Genomic DNA, 23,202 nt, shown 5'->3' with positions numbered 1-23,202 from the left:
ACTTGTTATTTTGAACGCTCATGCATTATTGGTCTTTGTTGATTGCAGCTCTTGTAGTATCCTGATTGCTACTGACGGCAGTTTTTATGGCTTCTTGCTAGTTTCACCTTGTTACAGATTTATTGCATGTTTTTAAATTTATTTTTAACCTGGTAATTAGCTACTTTTCTAAAATTGGGCTAGGCATTGGACTCCCCCAACAAAACACTTGAGGTTCGGGTTCCCAGTTATTTTACTCCTATCTTGAAGGGACTCTCCAAAGGTAATAATATTAAAAAACTATGTACTTTGTTCTCATTTGAAACATGAAACAGCTAATGGATGACATAAGTGGCATTTGCATGGGTTTATTATTCGAGATTGCATATATTTTGAAAACATTTATTGTAATTGATTATTGGCAAATGATATTTTTGCCATTCCACATGATGCATGACATTTCATATATGTACATAATTTTGCAAAAGTTCAGTTGTTTATTTCCTATGATTGCATGTTGATTGAATGCATGCCCTGAATTTTGCTATTAGACTATAAATCTGTTAACAAATGAGAAAATCATTTCATAGATTTCAGTTGTTGTTGTTCATCTTAATTTAGATTTGAAGCTTATTAGCTAGTGAATGTGATGATGCTAGACCATAAATTCTTGAGTGAGATTCTTGACTCATGGATAATCACCTTAAACATTGAGACATGTTAACTTTTGTAGGTTGAAGTGTTAATTGTAATGCCTTTTTTTTTTTCTAAAACTAAGTTATGGTGATTAACTCAAACATGGTAGTCCAAGCATACTATGTTATTGCAAATAGAGAAGCCAACATGTTGATTCACTTGATTGTTTGATTAGAATATGATGGAGACTATGAGTGCAAATGTAATTTTGTTTTTGTTTTTGTTTATGGAATTTTTGGAGAGACTTCATAGGTAGGGTAAAATGAAGAAGTGCTTTGGGCAGGTTATGTGGTCATAGAATACTCTTAAAATTAAAAAGAAAGTTACTTAGGATGACTATGATACCAACTATGCTATATGGATTAGAATGCTGAAATGAGAATGCTAAGGTGGATGAGCAATATGACTTTAAAAGATAAATTGAGGAATAAATGCGTTTGCGGTGAGTTAGGCATAGCACCCGTAGAAGATAAGGAAGGTTTAATCGAGATGGTTTTGACACATGCAACGTAGGCTTAATAATGCACCAGTGAGGAGGAGTTAGTTAATGGAAGTTGTGGCAGTAGATGTTGGATTAGACCTAGAATAACTTGGAATAAAATAGCAAGGATTTAACAATCCTCCGTTTGTCAGAGCATGTTGCCCAAGATCATGCAAATTGGCGGAAAAGGATACATGTAGCCAACCCCTCCTAAGACTTAAGGCTTGGTTGTTGTAATTTTCAGAATGGCTAAGTTGATCTTATTTTTCTAAAATTCAATCATGTTTGATTTATAAATGATTCTGTTATAATTGAAAATGATTATGATGAGGGCTTTTTAGGGAAAGACAACTGAGAGAAAGAAGTTCAAATCTAACCACAAAGGGCACTTCATAAATTGAAGCATATCTAATTTGGCAGTGAGAGTCACTTGTCATTTTCTAGCAATGTGGCCTGTGAGATTGCAACAAGATGAGATACTTGGATGATATTAAGAGTTTTGTTCCGATTATTATGCCTAACTATGCTAGAATACGCTAGATACCCGACCTCAAGTTTCTTTTAATCATTGAGCAACTTTGTTAATGTAGGACCTAGAAGAAGCAATAATGTTGGTGTTGAATCAGTCAATGCTATATTTGCAGATCTCAAAGAAGCTGAAAAAACTTGAAGTAGGTTATTCCAACAAATTTCAAATAAGAATGTCATAAAAGATAATTTAGGATTTCTATTTCAAATTTCCGGAAAAAAGGCTCTATAGTGCTTTAGTGGAGGAAGGTTTCGGTGGAGGTAGGCATACCTTTCCTGAGGCAACAAAATTGGAAAGAAAGAGTCCAAATGTGGTTTAATAGGGCTTCTAGATTTTCTCAATTGGGATCATTGATGGGTTTGATTCCTTGTTTAGTAGTTTGGAGGTTGTGGAGAAGGAGATGTGTGGCTAGAATGGAGGGGAAATTGGAGAGTAGTACAGATGTGTGGCTGTCCATTAAGTATTGGGTGGGGGTTTTAAGTAGGAACATGACAGGAATGACTCAATTAAAGGATGCTGATTTTCGGATGTTGCAGAATCTGGAAGTGCAAATTGTGAATAAAAGAATTAAAACTATGCAACGTGTGAGATGGCTAAAACTGAGACAAGGGAGGTTGAAACTAAATTTGGAAGGGAGCAGCTTGGGGAACCCAGGGTCGGCAGGTGGTGGTGGCATTCTTAGAGATCATGTAGGTTCTTTTTTTTTTGGTTTTTCAAAATATTTTGGTTCTTGTTCAAATAATGAAGCTGAATTGAGAGCTGTGTTGGAGGGAATAAAGATTTGTAAACATTTGGGCCATACTAGTATTGATATTGAATGTGATTCGAATATTGTAGTAAATTGGATAAGATCCAGTAAGTGCTCCTTGTTGTATTTGTGGGATTTTTGGGAGCAACTTATTGGTTTATTGGAGGGAGTAGACTTTTCAATAAATCATTGGTATAGAGAAGGGAACAAAGTGGCAGATGCCTTGGCTCGACAAGGTGCGATGGGGAGGAATAGTTTGTTTACCAATAGTAGTCAACTCCCTAGAGTTATCAATGGTTTGTATAAACTGGAGAATATGTTTAGCTGATTTCTTGTTTGTTTTGGTTTATACTTTTTGTTGTTTATCTTTTGTTTGTTTTGTTGTGTGAGGTTTGTTTTGTAGGTCCTTGTTTTGCTTTGCTTTGTTTGGACTTGTAACCTTGGTTTGGCTGGTTGTTGGTTTTTCTTTTTGGGAGGCCTTTTTGAAGTTTCGTCTTTTGTTACTCCCATTAATTGTCTTGTAACCACAGTATTCCTCCGCCAAAAGTGAGGGTTTATCAATAAATAAATGGAGGTGCCGCCCTTCTTCTTTAAAAAAAAATAAAAAAATAAAAAAATAGTGCTTTAGTGGATTGGATGCTAGGTCAAACAAAATAAACACGCTTAAGTAGGATTACCTGTTCTATTGATGCTTCATTTTTCCTAAAGGACAGAGCCAAATAGAAAAATTATCCTACTAATTTCCTTTCTTATATTTCTTTGCAAGCAAGGCTCAATGATACTTGCTTTTTTAAAATGGCAAAACAATGATTTAAATTAACCTGATGTGTTATTAAATTAACAGAGGAAAGAGAACGGAAGGGGGTATGCTTCATAAGTTTTCTGAAACAGTGGGATATCCATTTCTAGTCATGTCAAATATGGATGGCTAAGAGACTGTGATTTGCATGATGGAAAAACATTTCCCAAAAATTCAATAGAGTAAGAGCATGGCGCACCAAGATGTAGAGGATACTTGGAGCCGAGGCGCGAGGCATGAGGCGAAGGCGCGTGCCTCATGAAGGTGAGGCGCACAGTTATTAAAGTTGTGTACAATGACTATTTGTGGGTAATTGATATAAAAACGCATCAATAGTTATATTAGAATTTAAAATGCCAAAATATTCAATAGTAATTATGACAACCAAGTACCAAGTTCCAAGTGAAACAAACATAGTTCAACCTAAGTAATTACACATGCAAAGTTTCAAGCTTCAAATTAGAAATGAAATAAAATTGCCAGGCCGAAGGCCCAAAAGCATCTTCAATATCAAAAGAAAAGGGTACATTAAAACAGAAGCTAAATTCAGTAAAAAATGTTATATATTAATATATTTCAAAAAAAATGTATAGTTTGTATACTGCATTTCCAAACAAAGTACAAAAAAGCAGCAAATTCAGTAAAAAATGTTATATATTAATTATAAAGTATAAACTTGCATTAAACTACATAATTTAATTACACGTTATATAATATTAACTTAGAGGCTTAATGCAAGTTAATAGTATAAGAAGAAGCAGTTGGCAGGAGGCAGCAGAATTGAAGAAGAACCGCAAAAGAAGAAAAAGCAGGAGAAGAACTGAAGAAGAAGAAGAAGAACTGAAAAGGAAGCAGAACAAGAATTGAAGAAGAAGAAGAAGCATAAGAACTGAGGAAGAAGAAGAAGATGAAGAAGAAGAACTGAAAAAGAGGAAGAAGTAGAAGAAGAACTGAAGAAGAAGAACAAGAAGAAGAACTGAAGAAGAAGAAGAACTGAAGAAGAAGAAGAAACTGAAGAAGAACTGAAGAAGAAGAAGACGACGACTTACTAGTTTGAAAATTGAAGCAGCCTGACGACTCATGAAGGCTTGAATCTCGAAGATGAAGGGCTCGTGCTGGTTCAAAGGTGCGAAGATGAACTGACGAAGGGCTCTTACTGGTTCAAAGGTTCGAAGACGAAGATCCCCTGCTGGTTTGAAGGGTCGAAGACAAAAGCCTCGTGCTGGTTCGAACTTCGAAGGGTTGAAGACGAAGGGCTCTTGCTGGTTTCGTACTGCTTCAAAGGATTGATTGGTTGAAGACGAACTTCTCCAGCTGGTTTGTGCTGCTTTGAAGGGTCGAAGATGAAGGGCTAGGGCTAATGCTGGTCAAAGGTTGGATTGCTGGAAGTTCGATAGGGTTGGTTCTGGCTATGTTTTATTTCTTAACAGCTTAAAAAATTTCAAGGCACGACTTATTGCGCCTGGAGAATCAGCGTGCCTACTTGCGCCTCTTGAAGATTGCCTCGCCTGAAGAATAATGAGGTGCTAGCTTGGTCACCTCACTGTGCCTTGCACAGTTGCACTAAGGCGCGCTTTTAACTACTATGAGTAAGAGTATGCTCTCTGCCTCACTTTCTTTCTATTGTCCCCAGAGTATGCTGGAGGTTTTTGGTTGTAATGGTGGATGATCTTTGTCAGAAGTCAGTCTAGATCGGAGGCAAGTTCTTCATTTGAAACTGGAGGGAGTGGAGTTTTTGTTTTCATAATAAAGTGAAATCTTTGTTTAAATTGATTGGGTTTTCATTATGGCTTCTCATTGGTTCTTGAGAGTATTTCATCTGCCATTGTCCATTGGAGCTGTTTTATTTGGAAGAGCTTGGTGAGGTTTTTCTATTTGGTGGTTCATCAATGAACTAGGAGTGGAAGATTTCTAAAACTAGGGTGGAGCTTGAAGGAGAAAGGCATTCACTTATGTGCTTGGGTTCTGAAAGATTTTCAATGGAAACAATTTGTTGAAGTGTTGCTGTTTGTTGGTTGATGAAGATGTGTTAAATGTTCCTGAGCAGGAGGCTGGAGAAGCTGTTTGGCAGCTAGGGTTTCCTCTTGTTGTTGGAAAGGTAGGAGATGATTCTTGCGGTTCTGGACTGGAAGCTAGGAAGCTAGGATTTAGTGGACCGTGGCTTAGTGTTGTTTCTTTTTCTTTTAATTTAGGCCAGTTTGTTTTTCCCAAGCTCAGTATTGTGATTGAACTTGGTTGGATATTTAGAATGTCCATTAGGAGATTTTTGGTCCATTAGGATTTGTTAAAGCCTAGAAGGGTGGACTAAAGGAAGTGGAAATCCAACTATCTATGTGTTAAAAAACTCATCCAACATCTAGTTTTTAAAGCAGATAAGTCTGCAACTAAGATATTTGCCTTAGCTAGCAGGTCCTGTGACACAAATTGGAAAGGCAAGGCAAGATATAGTATGGAGTCATTCTCGATTTACTCTCTAGTGAATGATTGGTTTGCAACTGCTAAGCTACTGAGCTTTTGAACCTTAGGAGTTTGTTAAAGGACCAGGGAAGTTAAAATCAATGGTCTCAACAGAAGGCTTCCTATGTTAATTTTATTAAAAAGGAAGAGTTGTATAACCAAAATGTTAAAGGGAACAGCCTCACGTGCTGAGGATGTTGTTATGCAGATGTCAGTGTTACCGTGGAATATGTTGTGAAAATAAAGGTTTTGGTTTTGATTCCGCATTGAGGCTAATCCTTGATGCTATGGGGCTGGTCATGTCTTCCCTTGGTGTGATGCCTCCTTTTTTTTTGGGGGGGGGGGGGGGGGGGGGCGCTTGGTGTCCCAAAGGGCTCATTCAGGTTGGAGTTATGGGATATAAAAAATGTCAATATAAGTATTTTAATGCTGGAAAGCAAGGCGGGGTTTAGTGAGGTTTACACTCATTGAGTAGTGGAAAGCTTTGGAGGGAAAAAAAATCCTAATTTGTGGATGTCAAAAACTTTAAAGATTTATGATAATTTTAGCTTCTCTTATGGAGAGCTTGACTAACTTGAGGAATGGATCAGGTGAGAAGGTTAGCGAGGGAGGTCAATCAAATGCAAATCAGAATGGGGTGACCAAGCTGATGACAAAAGTGATTTTCATACTGGTTTGCATGCGATGGAAATTTATTACTGCATGGATTTGATGAAGAGTATGGGGATGTTTTGGATTCCTCAGGTTTAGTGGGTGATATTTCCCATCTGTTAGCAACTCCATTAGAAGGTTTAGAAGGTGTTCCTATTTTTGAGGATGACAAGATGGGTAAGAGCAGCTGGAAATTGATTACAAAGGGGATGGCATTTTGCTCAACCTTGTCTCTTCATGTAGGTGATTAATGGGAAGGATAGTGAAGCTAAATTTGGATTGTTGAGAGCAAGAAGTTTGGATGAGTGGTGGTAAGGGCAAGGTGAAAATAGGTCAACATGAGCAGCTAATTTGAGGTCTTTGATAAATTATGATGAAAAGGGGTTAAAAGGGATTTTCCGAATTTAGATAGGTTAGGTTATTTCTTTTTATTTTTCTTTAATCTTTTTTTTCCTTGCATGACTTTTTTCCTCCCCTAGTTTGTCTTCCCTCTCTCCTTCTATAAATTTCTTCTATTATCTAATTTAAAAAAAAAAAGCAAAAACAATGAAAATTTCTTAAAAAGATTTTAAATTCAAGATCCTCAATGCTAAATTCGACATCCAAATGCACTTTTACTCTTACTAAGTCACGGGTTTGAAACATGTGCATCAATGAATAGTTAACCAATGTTTTAAAAGGCCTATTTGAGGCTTGTCTCAAAGGCATGCTGTGCAACTGTTTTTTTCAGGGATGCTTTTCTAGCAGGCTTACAGTGGATTGCTCGACTTCACTAGCATTGTTTTGTATATATTTATTATTTTTCTTTTTTTCTCTGGATGCCTAATTCTCCTTGTTTTGTAATTATTTCTTCATTACTTTCCAATAAATTTCTTTTTTAATAAAAAAGTCTAATTTACTTCACTTCCCCATATAGGCAGACACATTTTGCAGTGAGGCTACATATTTATACAAAAGGCGTGCCTTGGGGTGTGTGAATTGCTGAATTTTAAGTTAGACTTGGTTAGTAAATTTTAATTTGATCTTTATTTGACAGTAAATTTCCAAAGTTGGTCTAAAAAAATCTTGAACCTAGGCCTTTTAGATCATGAAAACTATTTGCACTTTGAACTTTGGAATGCTAGAGTTATTTCTTGGCATGGTTTAGTTAATCAATTTATGATATTATTCTTTCGATGTCCAACTCATCATGTGTTGCACTTAGTATCTTAATTCTTTCCCGGTTCAGCTAGTTTGGGTAAAGGAGGAGGGTTGTGTTAGGTATCTGATACATGTAATATTGTTAGATCTCTATTATGTGAATCCTTATTGACTATTCGTTGCGGGTGTTTCTACAATTTCACCTAGTGGGATCCAATAAGTAATTTACAAATCATATTTGATTATTTAAAAATTTATTTGTAGTTTCTTATTTTTTAAAATATTAGTAATTTGTTTACATTTTTTAAAAAAAAAAATCTGAAAAGTGAAATTTCGAAAAGATTCATGCTTCAATGCCTTGAGGGTTAGGCCTTGCCTCTAAATGGTAAAAGCATCTGGCTTTATAGCTTTACATTTCAAACTGCAATTAAGAATAGCTCCCCAAGAGGGGAGGTGAAATGGATTTTTTAAAATTTTAATAGTTTTTTTTAGCTTTGCTTATGATACCAAAAAAAACACAATAACTGATAATCACACTTAAAAATATTGAAATTTAAAATTCACAAACCAATCAACCGCTCAAGCAAGAATCTTAGTACTTTTATCAATTTCCCTGTTGATGTTCACAACCTTCTTTAGATAACCTCTTCGTATGGACTTCTCTTGATCAAGATTTCTGCAGATTAACCAACGTACTCCCTTTTGGGTTTCCGCAAATGGTTAATCAAAACGTACTTTCTAAATATCAAGAGTCTTTCTTTATTTATAACTTTAGAACCTGCAACCTGCACTTTAAATCACACAACAACAGCTTGTACCAAAACTAGGAAGTAAAGAAGAGAGAAAGACGCAAGGTTTTTACGAGGTTCGGCTTCAACACAGCCTACGTCCTCGCCCTTGGCAAAATACCGAAGGGTTCCACTATAGCAGTTCCGTTACCAGATGGAATAACGCCTGTTTACAATCATTCCTTAGCCAAGGCTAGAGCCCACCTTCTCCAAACAATATACCCTTGTTTGGTCAACGATCCAACAGCCTAGAATCGTCCAAAATCTACAAGAGAAATATCAAGAAGCTGGTGTACAAGAGATGCTCACACAAAGTGCAGGTTAGTACAATTTGAAACTATGTACTTCAAAAGATAAATATCAAGAAAGAAATACACTTTTGAAGCTTAATAAGGATTTCACCAAATTCCTTTTCTCCAGATGAGAAATCAATAATCTATCTTCAGGAATTGATGAGCAAGAATATCAGAATCACAGCACTTTCAGCTTGCAAGAGATTGATCAAGGTGAGACTTTGAGAGCAAGAGAGCTTATGAGAGATTTTCAATGCTTGGTGTATTTTTGATTTACAAAAACCATGTATTTATAGGCTTCCAAATAAGTTTCCTTGTTGCAAGAGTTTCCTTAGAGAGTTTCCCAAGTTGTTAGAAAATTTGGAGCTCAAACGGCTATAATTTGAAAAATTAGATTTTAAAAAATTTTCCCGTTGAACAGTGTTCAGATGTCTGAAGAGTCGAGTTCAGTCATTTGAAGTTCCTAAAACCCCTTAAAAAATGAACTGGACACAGGTTCAAATGTCTGAAGAGTGGGTTCAGACGTCTGAAGTGTCGGGTTCAGATGTCTAAAGTTTCGAGTTTAGACGTCTGAACTGCTACTGTCTGTTTCAGTTTTATCCTAGAAAATCTTCTGATATCTGAACATGAAGTTCAGCCATCTGAAGTTACCACTTCAGTCATCTGAACTAAAAGTTCAGTCATCTGAACAGCCAAAAAGCTGTTTTAAAATTATTTTTCTATTAAAAATGATTTGCTCTCTTATTCTTATTTTTACAAGACTTGTTTCAATAATCCTAAATAGGTCTTTAGGTCCTCATAATATCTTGGAAAAGCTTCAAAACATATTTCAAACGATATTTAGCTTTGAAATACTTACAATATGTTTCCTAAAACTTTATATGCCATGCTTGAGATCATTCTCATTCTTTGCTCTTGAAGTTCTTTGGATATTTGCTTGAGCTAGCTTTATCTGCAAGTGCCTTAGTTTCTCTTTGGATCGTTTGTTAGTTTATCTTGATGACCCTCACTTGATCCATACTTGATCTTCACTCGATCCATTCTTAATCCATATTTCCTAAAACACAAAAACTCAACCTTTCCAAATTAAATTGTCCTTTGTTTGTTATCACCAAAACTGATTGAAAAGACTTGTTAGGCCAACACAAACCCACCTTTTTAATATTGGGTTTTCTAGATATTTTCTTCAATCTTCCATTGTTTATAGAATTTGGCCATCAAATGAATGAGATCAGCGAATGGAACTAGTTAAGAGATGATTTATAGTTATAGGTTTGCTATACCCTCCTTTTCCAAAATTGTACTTTCTTTGCCCCGGAGGATGAATTGTTGATTATGTGTATGATCTGGATTGCTAAAAGTTGTAGGTTGTTTCTCATAGCCAGAGATGAAGATGTTGTGTTTAGCTATTCTTTCCATGTTTCTGGTGGAGGGCTGGTGGGGGATGTATATTTTTTGAGTAGAGCTGAAGATTGGGAATTGGAATGTTCTGATAGTTTCTTCAACAGTTATATGCTAATAAGGTGATTTTAGATGGGAGGAAGAGCTTGGTTTGAGGTTAAACATTCTTTTACTGGACCTTTAACAGTAAGGATCAAGGGAGAAGAGTTGTGAATTCCCATGGAAAGCAATTTGGAAGGCAGGTGCTATGATCAAAGTTGTTTCTTTACCTGGGAGGCAGGTGCAGAAAAGAGGCATTCAGGTGGGTAATAAATGCTTTGTGTAAGAACAGGCTGATTAGTTGCATCTGGTTTTGTAAGCTCTTGAACAGTGCAATTGCTATGATGGGTTTTCATTGAGTGGTGGCAATTTCTATCGAGGGGGAATTGTGGGCACGGAGAGGAATACCATCAAACAGACAGAAAATTTATTTTTGATTCCTTTTTCTATGTTTAGGTTGGTATTAGAGGGCAGCACCTTGATCACTGGAGATTTGCTTTATTTAAACTCAAAAATCATTTCTTAAAGTGTCTCAAACATATTTAAAATTAAACCAATCAGTAAAGTCTCCATAGATTCAAAGATATCTACAATATACAATATCTAGACACTACTTATTTGCAAAACGAGTTCATGAGATTCATTGGTCAACTATTTTCTTAGTGGTTCAACTCACAACTTAATTGTTTCTCCAATTTCAAGCATCAGGACTCAACTAATATAAATTGATTTGCCTCTCACCTCTATGGGTCGAGCACATCCCATTTGTAAGAGAATTCTTGAATCTCATGGATCAACTGATTTTTTGAGTGGGTCAACCAATGATGTCATTCCTTAAATTTTGAGCTTAATGAGTGAGCTCATTTCCCTTGTGGATCATTCCATTTTACGACATTTTTGGTTTAAGACATTGGGTCTTGCTCATTTAATATTTGAGTTTAAAAAGGTTTTTTTTCATTATCAAAACTAATTCAAGGCTTCTTTAAAACAAAATGATCACCTGATTTGAGTTTTTTATTATTTATTTATTTTTATTTTTATTTTTTTGGGAAAAAACACTTACCTCCCTTGAGGTTTGACAAAAAGATAGACATTTGAGGTTTCAAAAATGCCGCAGACTTCCCTTGAGGTTTCAGAAATGCCACAAACCTCCCCTAAGCTTGCCAATAAGACATAGACCTCCCTTAAAAAACTTGTCTTTTTGTAAAACACAAGGGGGGGTTTGTGTCTTTTTGACAAACCTCAGGGGAGGTTCCCGGTATTCTTGAAACCTTAGGGTCCTTGGATTTTTCGAAACCTCAAGGGAGGTCATTGTCTTTTTTCCAAACCCTAGGAGAACTCTCTTTTGCCCTTAGTTTTAATATTCATCCAACTAATTTGATTGTGCAAATCAATGGGGCACATAAGGGGATTCTGTTGGTTTTGGCACCGTCAGATTTACATTTTTAATTTTTTTAGATAATATAAATTTCATCAAACAAATGAGACAAAAGCACAAAATGTGGAGGACAAGGCTTCCTCCAAAAATCAATTATGTCAACTACACTAGTGCTGCCTTCCAATCACTTTGATAGTTGGGCATGAAATCCCCAAAAGAACTCAAGAAAATGAGCAACGTGAAGCCCGAAAGATAACTCTATTCGACAAGAAATGAGGAGAAGTTTTTTTGATAAAAAAGATATATTAAGAGAAACAGAGAATATACAACCAGTGCAAGGATACAAAATCTTCAAAAGGAAAACCGAAAATACAAAAGAAGAAAACAAAATAAAATTAAAAAGAAAAATAAAGAGAAAAGGGCACTCTGGTGTGCAAAGCTCCTGCCTATGCAGGGTACTGTGAAGGGGTGGAGCAAGATGGGCCTATAATATGCAGCCTTGTTTTGCACTTTTGCAAGAGGCTGTTTCCTTGTGCCGAACCTGTGGCCTGTAGGTTGCATGGCAATAACTAACTCTATGGAACTAATTTGAAGATGAGCAATGCACTGTTGCATTATCATCTAGCTTCTTCTCAGAAGGTTGATGAAGTTCTACCACCTCATAGGGTTGAGTTTGAGCTTCATTCAAAATGGGAATCTGACCATCAACCAGGATAGTTTGGGCACTGAGGATAGCCTGCCCATTAAGGTGGCCCAGCTGAGAATTACCCGGAAGATCATTCTTCTTGTTGAACAGGTCCAAGTTATTAACTTCAATCTGGTTATGGGCCTGCTTAACATACTGGCTCATCAGTGATTTTAAGATGCCTCCACTGCTGTCTAAAATATGTCCTAGGTCTAAAATAATCATTAGAGACCCAGGCCCAACCCACCCAGCCTTCACTACCCCTTCTTCCACGAAGGAAATGCTTGCCGTCTCTGGAATCATCAACTCCTCAACCTTAACCCTTGCCCTCTGCCACTTCGTTAATCACTTCATGCATTGAAGACTGAAGGAATTCCTCTTGCATCTTCCACCCCCCCCCCCCCCCCCCACAAAACAGCATCGCCAAGCTTGCTTAGAATCTGCTGAAACTCCAACTATCGAATGATCTTCAGCAACATCATTTCATCCTGAAACCACTTGATTCCAAGAGTGATTCTCACGTATCTTTTTGCTACCTTCACCATCAGTACCAGGAAGAAAAGATCTCACCATACCGCTAAATTCTTCCCCAAATCGAAGCCACTAATTGCCTTTGAGCCCTTTAGGAACAAAGAACAAAACTTCTTACCTCTCCTTCCATGTGTAATTCCAAAAAATTTTCTGCCCTTAAGTTTTCTTGCATCCCTTTTGATTCAAAGGGTCCTCAATATGGCATATAATGCACATGTTCATAAAGCCCTCCCTTTTATACTTTAGAACAGTCCCAAAATCTCATCTCTGACAAGTCAACCATATTTTGTGACCACCCATGCTTCACTAGAACAAGAAAAAGGAGTGCTCCAGAGTTGGCTTGTCACTTGAGAATGTAGAGGTGCACATTTGCCTTAAGACTCACAGAACATCATACAATATCTTGACTGATAACTTGTAACAAGTCCATCATATTAATCCCAATGCAAGTCACAATCCACATGAGAGCTTGGATCTTAAAAGGAACCTTAGCCTTCCAAATGATATGGTTCAAAGGAAAAAGTTTTGGGATTGCAGGTTTCAATAAATGAAGGAAAAATAGATTTGGAAGAAAAAAAGGCTTGATGAACCTGCACTGCTCTTAGTTTGGGGAGCAAAATAGTCTAAAACACTGAGCAATGTAGAAACTCATAAACCTCTCTTTCATTGAGATTCCTAGAGAAGTGGAAGTCCTAAGAAAGAGAGTGCCCCCTCCTCCCTACCCCCCCAACCTCCCTTCTGCGGAAAAAAAGAAAGAAATAATTGGCACATTGTGAAGAGAAAATAACTTAAAAATATGAGGCATCGACATCTCCAACAAGACTTCTCCCACCAAAGTATCCTCCCAAAACTGAATGCTGTTACCATTATCCATGTCGAACAAAGAAAGAGAAGGAAAAAATGAACAAGTTGGGAAACAAAACTTCTGAGGAGATGCATGAGATGCATTGCCACTTCCTTGTATCGCACCCATTTTGGTGTACTCCATGCTACTAATCACCTTGTGCCATAGGGAATTAATCTCTAAAGGGAACTGCCTTGTCCATTTTCCATTAAGGGAAATGATTTTTAAAAACCATACCAAGCACCAATTTCACTTTAGATTTAGGTCTAATAACCACATCCCAACTTACAACATTGTCCCTTTTTTTCTCCCTTGTACTAGTCCAAATTAAATCTCCCATAATCCTCTTTAGAACCTATGCTACACTCATGGGAACTCTAAAAATGGATAAGAAATATATGGGGATGTTAGAAAGGGAAGCACGAATGAGCATAATGACCTCCTAAAGATATGTATGCCCTCTACCCCTTCAATCTCCTACCCACTCTCTTGATCGATGTTAAGAAGCCACATATGTAGGGTTAACCCCTAAGGGGTTACGTAAAGAGGACAAAGGCTAGGCCACAAAAACACAATTGGCTAAAGCCTTGAAAACCTGTTCATCTCCATGACCCATCTTAATGCCAGCCACCCCTTTTTGGACATGATGATCTTCAATCCCGAAATCATAGTATCATGCTGAAAGTGTGACACCTCCACCTCCTCCCTATATATAGTATCATGCTGAAAGTATGACACCTCCACCTCCTCCCTATCTATCATTAAAAATCACCCTTCCATGCGAGATCACTATACTTAATACATCAACTTCAAGGTGAACAAAAGTAGGGATAAGGGAGCCCCTTGCCTTATCTCTCAAGAGCCTAAATCACTCTCAAGCTTGTCCATTCCTTTGAGCTAGCTCCTTCTTAACTATGACTTTCTCTAAAGAAAAAAATAAAAATAAATTCACACTCTTTATTTTTCCAATGTCCAATTTGAGTACTACACCCCTCTTACCCCTTGTTTTCACATCCTTGACCACCTTATTAGCCCCCAACACTGCATCTAAAATTTATCTGTTTTTAATGAAGGCAGACTAATCCAAAGTTACTATATCCCCCAAAACCTATCGCTCTTCGATAAGACCTTAGTGAAAATCTTGTAAAGGCTAGTAAGCAGACTTATAGGGCTAAATTCTCTCACCTCTTGGACCTCTTCTTCTAAGGAATTAAGGTTATAAAAGTGTAGTAAGCAGACTTATAGGCCTAAAAAATTCTCTCATCCTCTTGGACCTCTTCTTCTAAGGAATTAAAGTTATATAAGTATAATTCACATTATTTCCCACCACCCCATTACAATGAAATTCCCCAAAATAACCTCATAATATCCTTGTGCAAAAACTCCTATCTGTCTTGAGAAAATACTTCTTAGAAGTTAGAACCACCAACACCTAGGGCTTTATTCCTATTCGTTGTCAAACACGATTTGCTTAATTCTACTTTGAAAAGCTTCAGACGTAGCAGTATTTGCATGGACCATAGGTCGTAGAATCAATGCCGTAGCCCCCCGTACTACATCTTTTGCAGTAGGTTCCATGGTACCTGAAAAAGCTTTTTTTTTTTTGGATGTAAATTCAATCCTTTAATTGGATCAAGGGTAACCACCTACTAAAAGATCTCTTAGAAATAAGAAAGGGTAATTTGGATTTATCCATAGGTTGTTTAATAGGGCTTCAATCAAATCTCACTAGCATCAATCTATGTGGACTCTCCTTCGTGTATAAGCGCTTGTAACGACTTGCAATCTCATCTCAAATATGCTTACGATTCCTCACAAAACACTGACTCTAGCTCCAACTTAATAAATTTTTTTATCCACTTTCTACTGGACACTATGAAACAAACGAGAATTACAATCCCCCTCCTTCACCCACTTAATCCTCGGCCTTTGTTTTTTCTGTTTTATATATATAACAAAAGAAGAGATTTCATTGATAAGAGAAGAATTTATAAAAAGGAGAAAAAAAATTCTCCTATCAAAATTCTGGAATAATCCGGAAAAATAAATTAATAAAATAAAAAAAGTGGACAAAAAATAATATTTAGAGCAGATGATTCCTCCATTCTCATTGAGCCTGCGATAAGCTAACTCCCTTTAAGCAATCGAAACCAACACACCATAAAGAGGCCAGGTAATGAACCTTCTCTCACACCAGCTGCCAATCCAATTTTCTCTCTGAAAAAATCCATGCATTATGGTCCAACCATAATCCCCACAACACTGCAAAAATATTGCATTTCCAAAATGCAACCTGCATTTCCTCGCTCTGTCATCAACTCATATCCTCTTTCAACAAAAGCACCTCTAAATCATTATGAAGATGAGCCCTTCAAGCTGGGGCTGGGTATGGTTCAGTTAACTGAACCATGCCCTTCGAATTGTAACTGAACCAACATTTCGGTTCACTAAAAAATGCAAACTGTAACTGAACTGTTTTAAATGGTTAACTGAAATTTGGTGACTGGTTTTTAGGTTAATATTCAATGGTTAGTTGAATTGAAACGTTAGATTCAATTTAAAAAGTCACTAAAAAGTTGACTTTTTTCTTCCATTATAATCAAATTGTAAATTTTAAAATTCAAATATTAAAATTAAATCATCAATAAGAAGTCTTAAATTTATAAATTTTAAATTAACACCCTACATAAGCTTAAAAACGTTTACCCATGAATTGAACATAAATAAAATCTATAAGCCAATTTTAATTCTAAAAAAATAGCATAAAAGTAAGCAATTCAAGTTTTAAATTGTTGTTTAAAAAAGTATTTAAATTATCATAATTATTACAATGTCATATAATGTATAATTACATAGTATATATTTTAATAGATTTATAATACATCAGTTTGGTTTGGTTAACTGTGGTTATTGCATGGGTCGAACCGAAGCTTAACCATTAACCAAAAAAATTGAAGACTCCAAACTGAAAAAATGGTTAATTGATTTTTCGGTTCGGTTTTACACATTGGTTTGGTTTTTTGGTTTTTCATGCCCACCCATACTTCTAGCCCTATCCCCACTCAATATGTTGAACTCCTAGCATATCCAAGTCTTCAATCTCAGAAAAAATATATAATGTTTTACACTCTTTAATATTTCCAAAAACCTCTTTATTCTAATGTTTCAACTTATTTTTCACAAGTCTCAGTTTTTTCATCAATTTAAAACCCTCCCAACCTTGTGCCCAACTCTCTCCCATCAATCTTTCACACTATGCTGGAAAAGTGTGCTGTGAACCACATATACTCCAACCTGAACAGTGGTACCCACTGAACAGGATTGGAATCTATAGCAGCAGGCAATGGTCAGAGACAGGCCTAAGTAGAATCTCGTGTACAATATTCGTAAAGAGGTCTTCCCAAAATGTTAGCAAAGAGGAGCCTATCAATACGAGAAGATGCCTATCTCCAGGTGCCATCCAAGTAAAATTTCCGCTGTTCAAGGGGACATCCTTGAGCTTTTAATACCGAATGAAGAAATCAAGCCTCCTTAAACTAATAGTCACTTTTGCCCCCTCAATCTATCCCTAGAACTCTGAATGACATTGAAATCCCCCTTACAACCCAACAATGACTACGGAGATCAAAAACATTGACTAACTTGTCAAAAAAGGAAGTTTGCAAGAGACGCCCCTTTATTTAGCCCCTAGATGCAACAGATGAAGGGAAGACACCTCCTAAACTTTATATCTCAAGATTCTAATTGAGAAAGTATCCACCTCTCCTAATTTAGGCTGCTGCCCTTGCAGAAACAAAATATTGGGGCTAACCTTATTAACCAATTCCTTTACTGATCTCCACCTCTTATATTTGTCAATTTGTCTAATTTGTTTGGGACCATGGACTTAAATTTCTGCTTCTGCCGCCGTCAGAATAAAAAAGGTGGTCAATTTGCATATTACAAAAATTTTTTTCAATTTTTTTTTTGATTGCAAAACAAGTCTAATAAGAAAATAATTAATTCCAATGGAAGGAGGATAAGATATCCTCCAAAAAAGAGAGCAAAGAATAAAACAAAATTACACCAGATCTGCCTTCCCATCCCTTTGGATATTGGACAGCGATAGCCACCCTAAAACCCCAGAAGAATGTGCCCCCCAAAAAAAAAAGCAAGAGGAGTAACTTTCTCTCAAGAAAATTTGGAGAAGTCTTCTGGGCTTAGAAAATTCTAGTATTCCTTTCGAGCTAGAGCATCCACAAGACTGCATACACTGCACAATTCCAGAAGATACTACTTTCATTCTTCCCTAAACCCCAAAACTTCAGCAAAAAGAAATCAGGAATTTTTTAGAGCCACTCAACCCTCAACAAAAAAGGGAACAGAGTTATTCCACCTGTACCTCACTACCTGGCAGTGAAGGAAAATATGATCATTAGTCCCATTTGCCTCATGGCACAGCATGCAAACATCTGGATGTAGGGCTTTATACGGCCTCTGTATTTGTAGCTCATCATTCATATTGATCTTGTTGAGAGCAATATGATCAATAAGATCATTTGGAATCTCATACAATAAGATCAATACAAATAATGTGTTACAGATCAGGGGGCCCTGCAAAGCCCTTAGTCCAGATATTGGTATGCTGTGCAGTGGTTCAAATGAGAATTCTAGCCATTTATTTCTTCATTGTAAGTTGGCAAGACACATGTGAAACATTCTGTTTTCTTTTTTTGGGAGAGGACTGGGTGGCTTTGGAATATATTTTTGACTTTTCAAAGGTAAAGTTTTGGGGCTTTGGGAAGAATAAAACAGCATGGAGTTTTTGGGTCTATTATGCAGTTTTGACAGTGCTGTGGGTGCTATGGATTGAAAGGAACGCTAGAATTTATAGAGACAAGAAAACCACTCCCTTACTTTGGGAGAAAGTTATTTTTTATGCCTCTTTTTGTGAACATTCTTTTGGGTTTTTTAAGGGTCTTGTGCTGTCTGATGTCCAAAGAGATTGGAAAGCCGGTTTAATGCAAATGTTCTTTTTTCTCTGTTAGTTCTGTGTTCTACTGAGAGGATCTCTTATCCTCCACTCATTGTAAATATTATTTTCATTAATAGATTTGTTTTGTTATTAGAAGAAAAAAATATTGATCTTGGTGAGAGCAAGAGTCCAAATGAAAGCCCAGATTTTAAAAGGAAATTTTGATTTCCATACAAATTTGTTATCGGAATGAGCTAGGATATGTGGATTTTGTAAGGTTAGAAAAGAAAAAATTAGAAGAGAAGGACCCCGAAGCATCCCTAATCCAAAGTCTTGTACCCCGTTGAAGTAGGAAAAAAAAAAGAATGCAGCACATCCAGTAAACAAGTTAACTCATCAACCTCTCCATTGTGACTCTTGGAAAATGGAAATCCCAAGAAAAAAGAGCTCCCCTATAAAAAATAAGCAGCTGAGATTGGTGCATTATGAACATATGGAAGTCTAAACGAGAGCGGCACCAATAGCTCCAACAAAGTCTCATGCTCCCACCAACCCAAATAACCTGCCAGCAATGAATTTTACCTCCATTTCCCGCTTTGGGACAGGTAAGCGGAAAGAAAAGGCAAGCTGCCTGTTCAAAATATTTATGAATCATATGAAATTAATCAAAATCTTGAAAATTCAACGAGATTTGTTGAAAATTCGACAATGGAATGGAATTTCCATAAAATTGAAATTTGAGAATGAAAACCCTTCTTGGCTAAAACTCAATACAAATTTGAGGGTTTTCCAATTTTCATACAAAATTTGGAAAAAAAACAATTAAATAAATCTCTTGATTTAGGTAAAACTAGGGATGGAGTAGAGGCTGAGTTAGAATTATGGAGAGAAGCTTTGGAATTTAGAGACTTTAGGATAAGTAGAAATAAAATAGAATATATGAAATGTAATTTTAGTAATGATAGGAGGAATATTGGAGACAAAGTTAAATTTGATGATGATGAAATAAATAGCACTTGTAGATTTCGATACCTTGGATCTATTATGCAAGCTGAAGAAGAAATTGAAGATGATGTAATGCATGAGAGTTAAAGCATGTTGAGTAAAATGGAGAAGTGCTTCAAGTGTGCTATGTGATCGTAGAATATCCTTAAAATTGAAATGGAAGTTTTATAGGACAGCTGTAAGACTAGGTATGCTATATGGATCGAAATGTTGGGCGACGAAGAAACATAATATCCAAAAAGTAAAAGTTGCCGAGATGAGAATGCTTAGATGGATGAGTGGTATAACATTGAAAGATAAATTAAGGAACGAACATATTCGTGGTAAGTTAGGTGTAGCTCCTATAGAAGATGAGGGAGGGACGACTCAGATGGTATGGACACTTGCAAGTTGCAACGTAGGCCACATAGTGCACCTGTGAGGAAGAGTGACTTAGTTATTGTGGGGGGCAGTAGAAGGGGTAGGGGTAGACCTAAAATAACTTGGGAGAAGATAGTGAGTAAGGATTTAATATCCTTTAATCTATCAAAAGAAATGGTCAATGATCGCATAAATTGACAAAAAAGATTCATATAGCCCCCACTTAGTGGGACTAAGGCTTGGTTTTGTTGTTATTTAACACCTTACCCATACTGAGTTATAACTTCATGTTGCACTTTTTTTTTCCTTTTGGAAACTTCGTCTTCTTTCTAATAGTTTGTTCATGCATATGTTTTTCATTCTTTATTCATAATGTTTTAATAACAAACTTAATTTTTGTTATTTCGGTTATAAAGTATTTATAATACAGTATTAAATTTGTTGGATTATTAAATAATATGATTTTTTCAGTCTCATTGAAGAAATTGCACCATAATAGTAAAAAAATATGTCAAAAATTAATAAATTTAGATGTATTATGTTTTTAGATTATTATACATGCGTTTTGTTATAAATTGGCATCTGACAGCTCAATTTATGACATAGTGATCTCTTAATGTAAAGAATATTACAAGAAGTATATGGGTGATAACTTTGACCCTTTTGAAATTTTATGCGAAGTTAAATAAAGATATTAACTACGGAATTTAATTTGACCTTTTATGCGTGCATTAGTTGGATTTGCATAAGAACTAATAATATTTATTGATTTATATTTGACATTTATATTAATTGAAGATTTTTAATATTATGATTTTACAGTTATTGCAACATGATACACCACATACTTGTTAGTGATTTATGTATTTTAGTTCTAATTTATAAAATTATCGTGTCTAAGTTTCATACAAAAATTCTTTCTTTTACTACTAATTTCCATCATTTTTTGAAAATCAAAATCATAGTTGACATTGACATAAAAAAAGTTCCATAAAATTTTTTTTGTTTTGGAAGCTTCAAAATTTTAGTCCTACCGAAATTTAATCCTTGGTAGGGACTAGATGCAGATTATCAAACCTGCAGCAGTAATGCAGATTTTTTGTAATTCCAACTTCCAATGGAAATAGGGGGAGAAGAAAGCAAAAGGGGAAGGCATGTTGTTTTGCCTATGTAGCTCTGCCAATTAAAATTAGTAGATCTTAAAAAATGCTAAATGGAAGTATTTTTGATGGCGAAGTTGGCCCTATGATCATTGCAGTAATGTGCCCATACTCAAGACTATCTAAACTATAGGTTAAAAGGAAAAAGCAGGAATCAGGTTGGCTAGCCGAATTTGGAGCTCAGACGATAATCGATGAATTGTTGAATTGCTTGCTTATTTATGCCCTATAGTATTGCATCTTAAGTGAGGGCGGGCCTTGTATCAATGGTAAGATTGTTTCTTTGTGACTGGTTGGTCATGTGTTTGAGTTCAAGGAAATAGGGAAGGCTGCGTACACTGTGACGATCCTCCCCCTACTCTCTCAAAGCAGGGATCTTTGTGCCCTGGTGTAATAGTCTTGGGCTGAACTCTGGTGATGTATTGTCTGCTTTGGCCCACTGGCCTCACGGGTTTGTCCTATAAAAGATGCCCCACATGGTTGGAGCCCAAACCCTCCTTATAAGCCCAAGATCTCCTTAGTATACATCCAATGTGGGATCGTGACAGACTCTCCCGTCCAATCTTTGAAGTCCTCATTAGTGTAATTTCCCCAGTAAACATCCGATGTGAGACTGTGACAAGCTCTCTTGTTTGATCTATGACGTCCTCATCAAAGTGGCTTACACCTTTTTGTAGGATCCACTCACATGATAGTACCCCTAGGGTGGCTCTGATACCAAATGTAACGGTCTTGGGTGCAACTCTGGTGAGGTATTATCCGCTTTGGCCCACTAGTCTCATGGTCATGTCCTATAAAAAACATCTCACATGTTTGGAGCCTAAACCCTCCTTATAAGTCCAAGATCTCCTTAGAACACATCCGAGGTGGGATTGTGATACCCGGGGACACCTCGTAGTAGCATCTTAAATGTATGGCAGCTTCAATTTACTCTTAGCGAGAGTGTGCATGAAGGATATTTGGAAGAAAGACACAAGAGTACAAAGTTGAGTAGCGGTACTGTACCTTTTTTCCCCCTTGCATTAAAGATGAGAGTTTTTAGGGCAAGTGAGCAGCATCAGCTTCTCTCCAGTGCAGGGGAAAGGGCGGTTTTGGATTTTGATGAATATTCCAGAGGGGTTCCTGTTGGGGTGGATGTTTGATAAAGTATTCAGGGCTGCAAGAAGTGCAGATGGAGATTAATTATGCGGTTGATCAGGGCTGAGATCAAGATGGTATGGGTTCTAGAAATGACAAGGTGGGGATGGAAGGGGTGACAAAATATTGGGGTGCAGGTGGAGTAAGTGAGGAAAGTGACAAGATTGAGCAAACTGAGACTGATACTTTGCCTGTACTTGAGTCTTGCCTCCAACATTTGCTAGATAAAATGAGTTTGCAGTTAGCTAATTGGGAGCAGTTAGCTAATTGGGAGGGGAAATCAGTCTGCTTTGGTGCTGGTAAAGTAAAATTAAGGCTATATAGGGACAATGGGAATTGGCCAATTTGCAGCACTCTATTAACTAAGACGGGTTAGGGTTCAAAAGGGGGCTTTCTTAGTAGCCTCTGTTCATTTTGTTTTTTGGCGGGGGGTGGAGGGGTAGGCGAGGGGGGGAGGCAGTTCTATTTTTGGTTGTTTCTTCTCTGTTTGTTATATATTTTGAGGATTTTCTCATCCTCTTTTGGTTGTGCTCTCTTTCTATATCAATCTTTGTTTTTTTATCTTAAAAAAAATGACAAGTTGATGAATTAGATTCTACATTGTTCTACCATCCAGGTGTGCCATGACTGATTAGTGATAAGGGCATTATGTCAAAATCTGAAAGTCAGAATTCAAATTAAGGAAGCAGTCTCTCCAGTATGGAGGTAAGATTGCATACATCATGCACTCCCCAGACCTGCAATGCGGTGGGAGCATTGTGCACTGGATGTTACCTTTTTTTTGTTTTTATTTTTTTAACTTGTGCATTAGCATCCAAATGCAAGGGCCAATTGCCTTGTATGCATTGTTTTATGATGCGTGATCTAAAATATTTCAAGACTGCAGAATTTTTGTATTTATTTAATTTATCTTTTCTCTGTACACTTAAATATATTAAGAGAGACTGACGGAACTTTTGCTGCCCTTTAAACAGTTCTATAGAAAGCGTAGGTTTAAGTAATTGAGGATTTTATTTTAGCTTTTGGATATTAGCTTGTTTAAGGATTTTTAATTACTTTGGGGATATTTTATAATTTTTGCTGTTTTGCAGGTTATTTTGTAATTTTTGATAGTTCTATCTCTAAGTTTTCTTAGCTGCCTATAATA

The 23,202-nt window shown here is 36.5% G+C and overlaps 1 protein-coding gene across 3 annotated transcripts in view; it reads left to right on the top strand.

Moving 5' to 3' along the window:
* The window catches only part of LOC131151955 (aberrant root formation protein 4), a 76,364-nt gene that overhangs the window by 8,046 nt on the left and 45,116 nt on the right, over positions 1 to 23,202 (top strand). For all 3 annotated transcript variants that reach the window (XM_058103478.1, XM_058103479.1, XM_058103480.1), the window contains one exon: positions 184 to 262. In XM_058103478.1, coding sequence (XP_057959461.1) covers positions 184 to 262 — 79 coding nt within the window. The remainder of the gene's footprint in view (positions 1 to 183; positions 263 to 23,202) is intronic.

Source organism: Malania oleifera, chromosome 3 (genome assembly GCF_029873635.1).
Source record: "Malania oleifera isolate guangnan ecotype guangnan chromosome 3, ASM2987363v1, whole genome shotgun sequence".
NCBI classification, from domain to species: domain Eukaryota; kingdom Viridiplantae; phylum Streptophyta; class Magnoliopsida; order Santalales; family Ximeniaceae; genus Malania; species Malania oleifera.
Note: the sequence above shows the minus strand (reverse complement) of the source record. Positions and strands in the feature narration are given on the sequence as shown.